Source organism: Ciona intestinalis, unplaced genomic scaffold (genome assembly GCF_000224145.3).
Source record: "Ciona intestinalis unplaced genomic scaffold, KH HT001239.1, whole genome shotgun sequence".
NCBI lineage: Eukaryota > Metazoa > Chordata > Ascidiacea > Phlebobranchia > Cionidae > Ciona > Ciona intestinalis.
In genome coordinates, this window is record NW_004191560.1 from 404 (window position 1) to 7,791 (window position 7,388).

General features: G+C 36.9%; 2 protein-coding genes across 3 annotated transcripts in view; both read left to right on the top strand.

Moving 5' to 3' along the window:
• Positions 1-429: 429 nt before the first annotated feature.
• LOC108950980 lies at positions 430-2,367 on the top strand. The gene is made up of 4 exons (XM_018817294.2): positions 430-687; positions 746-857; positions 1,127-1,224; positions 1,804-2,367. Exons 1-4 carry the CDS (start codon positions 555-557, stop codon positions 1,884-1,886), a joined length of 426 nt encoding a protein of 141 aa, XP_018672839.2. The 5' UTR covers positions 430-554; the 3' UTR covers positions 1,887-2,367.
• Positions 2,368-2,867: 500 nt separating this feature from the next.
• LOC100182326 (2-oxoglutarate-dependent dioxygenase htyE-like) overlaps positions 2,868-7,388 on the top strand; it is a 6,289-nt gene continuing 1,768 nt past the window's right edge. The window contains exons 1-6 of one of the 2 annotated variants that reach the window (XM_002130307.5): positions 2,868-3,065; positions 4,239-4,361; positions 4,783-4,984; positions 5,331-5,513; positions 6,214-6,324; positions 6,714-7,080. In XM_002130307.5, coding sequence (XP_002130343.1) covers positions 2,920-3,065; positions 4,239-4,361; positions 4,783-4,984; positions 5,331-5,513; positions 6,214-6,324; positions 6,714-6,920 — 972 coding nt within the window. In that variant the 5' untranslated portion in view covers positions 2,868-2,919 and the 3' untranslated portion in view covers positions 6,921-7,080. Of the gene's footprint in view, positions 3,066-4,238; positions 4,362-4,782; positions 4,985-5,330; positions 5,514-6,213; positions 6,325-6,713; positions 7,081-7,388 lie in introns of those variants that run through there. The other variant, XM_026840388.1, reaches the window with a different exon arrangement.

Below are 7,388 nucleotides of genomic sequence, written 5' to 3' on the forward strand. Positions count from 1 at the left end.
TGTGTTATAAAAATTGAAGATTTTTGGATACTGGACAGTCAGTGTTTTATGGTTCACACCGATTTTGAAAGACATATTCTACTGCCGCCATCGCACAATGGTTAACGCCGCTTCCTTTAACCTAAAGGTTAAGGGTTTATCGCTCGTCGCTGCTAACATCGTGGGCGTATGTGTCGGTCCTTGGGCAAGACATGGTCATTGCCTTGTGCAACCAGCGGTCACCATGGAAGTTATACATTTAAGCCACAGTTGTATGGACTCATTTAAAATGTTTGAGATGCGGATTATTTTTTTTATCTTTCCAAGTTCGGTAGGGTGGGGGAATATGGGACGCAGTTTCTTTTTATTCAGTCGTCCCAGTTGGCAATAAACAAGGAATATTTAAAAAATAAAAAAAAACGTTTCCTTACAACTTTCATAGACAGTTGTGTTTTTTTAAAATACGAGGATATGTGAATATTATTTGCTAAATGTGTCCCATCTTACTCCACCCTCTTATATAACGTTGGTTAATCATAAGTTACCTAATATTCTAAAAATAAACATTTTATTACATGACGTCATCTGAAGAAAAAGTTCAAATGTTGATGACCACGTCGTCTTATGACGTCACTACAACGACTAACATGGAAGTATTGGGCACGTCAGTGATTTACAATGAAACAACTACATCGAAAATATGTTCATGTAATATTAGTTTTTACTTTTAGTGGTCTAAGTGTAATTTACCTCGTTACGTCATCAGGTGACGTCATTTCCAAGGAAACGACTCCATCGTGGGCGGTAGGTTTGTTGGCTGTGTTGTCAATATCCGTAGTGACATTGCTTGCAGCCGTTGTGTATTTGATCCAAACAAGGTAATGTGAATGTCAACCAAAAATAATAGTTTATCCACACACCATAATAGTTTGTGTCTGACAACCATGGATAAGTCACTCCAATTGAGGGTGTAAATGACCAAACCAACCAAAAGTCATGTCTGCTTATCCACACACTGCAATAGCTTCAGCAGCTCGACTGTGGGCATGGGAGTGGCAACCATGGATAAGTCACTCAAGTTCCCATCCACGAGGATATAAACTTCTTACTTTACATAAACTTACTTTAATTTAAATATTCTCACCAGGACAACAGCACTTGCTGATTCTCCGAAGGCGGTGATCGAACCAACTGTCAGAGTTTCGGAATCCATTTCTCCCGACATGACAACAGCAGCAGCTAATGGTAATTAACTGTGTTAAAACTCGTGAATGAATGAATGTATCTTGCTTTATCCTCGCGTGCCGGGGTAACGACAGCCGATTTAATACGGGTGTTCTGTATCATACACTTCGTCCCAGTTTACGAGGTGAGCTGTATGAACGGAACAACCTCGTTATAATGGCCAAGTGATGATCAATTTCCGTTCAATTAACAGCGACCCCAATTCATTGCTCATTAAGTTGAACGATTCTCGTAATGATATAACAGTCTGGATCAAGAGCAACAATTTCAAGTTAAACGATTTTAATTCTGTGAGATAGATTTTAATTCTGTGAGATATATATTTCTATTAAAAATAGCAGTTTCCTATCCGGTATAGAAAGGGGGTAGATGGGACACATTTAACACATATTATCCAAATATCATGACCGTGTTTTAAATGAGTAACACCACTCTATGGGAGTCGTGAGCATGCGGTTTTATAATCCTTTAAATTTTCTTGGTTTACCACCAAATGAGACGAGAAAATAGAATTAAAAGGTGTCCCATCTTCCCCAATTCTACTCCATAAATCTTTTACGATTTTGTGTTTCATTCCAGCGCGGCAGTTTTACCAAAATACCAAAGTTTCAAATGTGACAGAAGATCCCGTCGACGAAAACCATTACGATAGCTTGCAATGAGATTTTTTACGATTATAAGTTCTGTTGCCTTTATCTTGCAGTTTACGTTTAAAGTAATGTTATAATCACAATACATCATTAATCAATGTCAACATTCCGGATACGAATTACTTCATGAAAGACTGTTCTCATGAAAACTGACTTCTCTACCCCCACGTTAAACGAGGTTAATGATATAACGCTCAGCCGCTGACATCAAATAGTTTTCAATTTTAAAACATTACGTCTCATTACTGTCACGTGTTCTGTTTTGATATATAATTCGCTTTTTGCTTTAACACATAAACAAGAACTACCCAACTAACGCAACTATCCGCACTGAGACTTCGAGATTAGTGTAGGCTCATGGCGGGCTCTTACAAGCCCTTGCCCGGCCGCCAATTAAGCTTTTGCTCGATATTAAATCGTGTACTATATCAGAAAAAAGAATAAATTTACCCAAGATATCATGAACTGTTCGGTCTTTAGTTATAAAAGCAATTAGTGTTACAGTAGATATATAGCAGCCCGCTGAAGCCTGTATATGAAGTCGGATCAACACGAAGTAATTCAACCCAACCAGCAATCCTGTTTATTCAGTGGGGGCTGCATGTAAACGCTGAACAACGCTGAGTGTAAATTATTTTTATTTGTTATTTTTTGAGAAACGTTGTAGATTGAACAAAAGAAATATGTACGTGCCCATAGATATCGTTATATATATGATATCTATGTACGTGCCTAACAGTTTATACTCGTACTTGCTCTCTTTATAATGTATTCCCATGAGAAAGTACATAGCGCAGCTAAATAAACAGCTGTTAAGACTTTTAATATGTTTACTATTTAATAAAATCTCAAAAGAAAGTAGTAACTCTGCTAAACTCATTATAAGCATAATCTTAATTTACTTTTTCTGTAATTACCGCGAATTACTTTTTCTATAATTTCTTTTTAGGGAATTTTCGGGGAAATTTTTCGGGAAATACCCCAAGATTTTTTATTGTTTTTGTTTTGCTTTGAAGATGTTCGTTTGTTAAGTCTGAAAGTTAAAATGTCCGCTATACCCGTGCTAGACTTCGAAAAATGTGGACTTGATTCTACTCCAACTAGAAATGATTTGGAAAATGTTGGAACTTTACTTTTTGATGCTTTGTCTACAGTCGGGTTCGTCTATTTGAAAAACACAGGGATTGACAGGTGAGCGTGGCTGTCACGCGATACTTTTATTCAAGTAGTTTTTACTTGCAGCGTGTTTAAAACGACTGTTGTTTTATTGTTTCCCCTTCTCTTCGTTGTTGTTTTGTTTAACCTGATTTTTGCCACTGTCACCCACTAAGTTACGTACACCGGTACACTGCATGGTAATTTGGTAACTTCTATGACATAGCATTTTTTCACACAACTTGAAAGTTTAATTCTCAAAAGTCCAAAAGATTGGTTAAATTTAAAAAATTATACAGTGGGTATCAGTAAGATCTAAAAAAGATTTGAGACTTACATTTCCACTGGACACCAGTGTCAGAAATAAATTTTATAAGCAGACACAAGGTGTATGAAACAACATGAGTGTTTTATGTCATTCCAAGAAATAAAAGTTACAAATATTTATCTCGTTCGCAACCCTAAGTATTTATGATTCTTTGTATTGCTTACCATGTGTTTGATAATTAATATTTTTATTGTTTATTAAATTGAGTATGACGGAGCAACGACGGTCGTTATAACACAGGTGTTATGTTTCATACACTTCATGCTGGTTCAACAGTTACCATTTATTTTTTTTGATATTGCTGCCAATTTGAATATTGTATTAGTGACCACTGGGTTGGAGCACTTGTCACTAAATGTGCCAAATACACATACGTCTACAAGGGTTATAGCATTGACCATTGAACCTCTAACCTCTGGGTTAGAAACAGGCTAACTATCGCGAAGACGGAATAAGCAAAGTCCGGCACCGTGGCAAAGTAGTTAGCGCGCCTGTAACCAATAGGTAATGGGTTAAAGGCTTGTCGTTGCTAGCATTGTGGTTTGTTTCCTTGGGGAAGACAATTTGCGGCAATTGCTTTAACCCAGTGGTCACTAATGGGTTGTCCAAATTATCAGCCATGCATAACAAATGAAAAAATCCCCCAAAAAATATTCACCTACAAAGTAACATACTTGGTAACTCTTAAGCTGGCACGAGGTGTATGAATCAGAACATCCATGTTATAACAACTGTCGTTTTCCGGCCACGCGAGGACAAAGGGAGTTACATTACAAGCTAAGTTTATATGCCAAAGAGACAGAGAGTCTGCTAATTGAGTGCAATTAAACAATAGCTTGTTTTGTGACCAAGATCAAGTAATTATGATATTATTTTCACAGACAGCATGTGGAGAAAGTCAACTTCGTCACCAATAAATTCTTCATCGCTTCCACTGAGGAGAAAAATAAATCTAAAAGAAACAACGAACTCAACTATGGTTATTCTGGACTGTGTGTTGAAAAGTAAGTTTGTTCTGTTTATTTATTTGTCTATTTATATAAACTGACCTGTGTGAAAAATGCTGGGTGTAGATATTTCTTTGTTTGTTTTTTTTACAACGAGGCGAGCTCTGGTTAACTTGTAAGTGAGCACAAAGTGTATAAAACAGAACATGTGTGTTATAACGACTGTTATAGTTGCCCCGCCATGCGAGGATTAATAAGTCACATTCGTGGTAATTTGTGAGCGGGCACGATTTGTATGAAACAGAACACCCGTGTTATAACGACTGTCATTGCCCCGCCATGCGAGAATAAATAAGTTACATACGTGGTAACTCGTAAGCGCGCATGAGGTGTATCGTGTATGAAACAGAACACCTGTTCATTAAGACCGGTCACCAGTAAATAAACAAATTACATTCATATTTCCTAATCCAAACAGAGTAAATCCCAATCGACCGGCTGATTACAAAGAAGCATTTGACGTTAGTGGCAAAGCATTCCTAGATGGCGCTACCGAGTATAAATGGCCGAACCCCGTTTTATTCCCAGAGTTTAAAGAAATATTGAAGGAATTTGCCGATCGTTGCAAAACCCTCACTTTAAGGATTTTACGAGCCCTGTCTGTTGGAATGAAGTTAAAAGTAAGATCAAACTTTTAAGGTAAACTCGTTTATTGAACGTTTTAATTTAAAATGTTTTCCCAGTTGTAATTTTTTTTTCAATTTTATTTATTTTTTCAAATTTCAACTTAAAAGAAATATTAAACTTTTTAGCCTAACTCTTTCATTTAATTTATATTTTAATTTCTCAGTTTCGTTTATTAAAATATTTAAACTTTTTTAAATACAAAGGTGAACTATTTAAAAAACAAGTTATATTATGTATTTCATAGAATTTACTTCAGTTTTTAATTTTTTTTAGATATGTGCTTAGTGTTGTGTTTTACTTGTAAATAAAAAAAGCTGTGTTCAAAATGAAACTTTGCAGGATGAATCTTATTTTGAGCGTGCACATTCGCATTTAAATGAAGAAGGAAATCTTACAACTATCCGCAGTCTTTACTACCGACCTCTACCCCCTATCTTACCCCCAGGGCAAGTTAGACTGGGCGAGCATTCGGATTATGGTTCCGTAACTCTGCTGTTTCAAGATAAAGTAGGAGGACTTGAGGTAAATAAATGAATGAATGCAAGTTATTTTTCGGTTAAAGCAACAACAGTCATTATAACACAGGTGTTCTGATTCATACACTTCTTGCCAGCTTACAAGTTGCCATATATTTAACTTATGTTTCCTCGCATGACGGGGCAACGACAGGCGACATAGCACTGGTATTTTGTTTCATACACCTCGAGCCAGCTTACAAGTTACCACATATGTAACTTTGTAAGTGATTGTTTTCCTGTATAAGTAACAACTTGAACAACCTATTAGTGATCACTGATTTGAAGCGATTGCTATCAAGTGTGTTGCACAAGGACACATATGCTCATTGGTGGCATAGTCATCATTTTGCCAATATTGCCATTCGTATAAGTAAATACCCATGTTATAACTCGACAGTGAGCATAAGGTGTATGAATACGCCATGTGTGTCTGGTGTATAAGAAGACACCCATGTTATAACTCGACAGTGAGCATGAGGTGTATGAATACACCATGTGTGTCTGGTGTATAAGAAGACACCCATGGTATAACTCGACAGTGAGCATGAGGTGTATGAATACACCATGTATGTCTGGTGTATAAGAAGACACCCATGTTATAACTCGACAGTGAGCATGAGTTGTATGAATACACCAGTGTCTGGTGTTTAAGAAAACACCCGTGTTATAACCCCACGGTGAGCATAAGGTATAATAAACTGTAGGTGCAAAACCAGTATGGAGAATACATGGCAGCTACTCCGATCGATGAAACAGTGATCGTGAACATAGGAGATATTCTGGAGTTCTGGACCGAGGGAAAACTAAAATCAACGGTTTGTGTTTTGTATATATTGAAATGTTTGAGTTATCTACATCTTTGGGTAGTAGGTTCAAAGCTCTCTGCTGCTGCTGTGTTGTTTTGTCTTTTCGGGCCTGGGGTGTATAAAACAGGACACCCGTGTTATAACGACTGTTGTTGCCCTACTATGCGAGGATAAATATGTTACATACTTGGAAATTTGTAAGGTGTATGAAACAGAACACCCGTGTTGTAGCGACTCTCGTTGTCCCGCCATGCAAGGATAAATATGTTACATATGTGGTAATTCATAAGCTGGCACGAGCTGTACGAAACAGAACACCCGTGTTATAACGACTGTTGTTACCCACCATGCAAGAATAAACAAGTGCATTCATACACTAACTATTTAACCGCTTACAGAAACATCGTGTTATGATTCCGGACGAAATGGAAAAACGAAACATATCTCGTCGCTCATTGGTCTATTTCGTTCGTCCTGATAATGACGTCATAATCAACGAACGATTGACCTATCAGGGCGAAGAAGTAGCAGCATTTGAAAAGTCCCAACCAATCACATCCCTTCAATATACGAAACAAAAATTTGAGACAAGTTTTAAATATTAATCTTAAAAATGGTAAATATTCTTATTCTTTGACAATCCGTTTGGCGAAATTAGTCTCTGAAACTTAAATTTTGAATCAACTTAAAACCAAAGACACTTGTACACAACACAAGGTATATGTTTTGTGTGGTTTAATTAATTAAAATCAGCTGATACATGAATATGCCGGCATTATTATTCACGATTTTCCCACGATTTTGGAACCATCGTTGGACTTCATATCTAGAACTAAACTTTTTTTGTTTTTTTAAGCATGTTAAAAGAATGAATGAAACGAATGAATGAAACTTATCAACAAATAAATGTAATTTATCCTCGCGTGGCCGGAAAACAACAGTCGTTATAACTAGTGATGTACCGAAGTTTCGGTTTGCCGAATTTATTCGGCCGAATCAGCGATTTTGACAAAGATTCGGTTTTGGCCGAATCGTGCGTAAAGATTCGGCAAAAACCGAACTTTTTCAGAGAC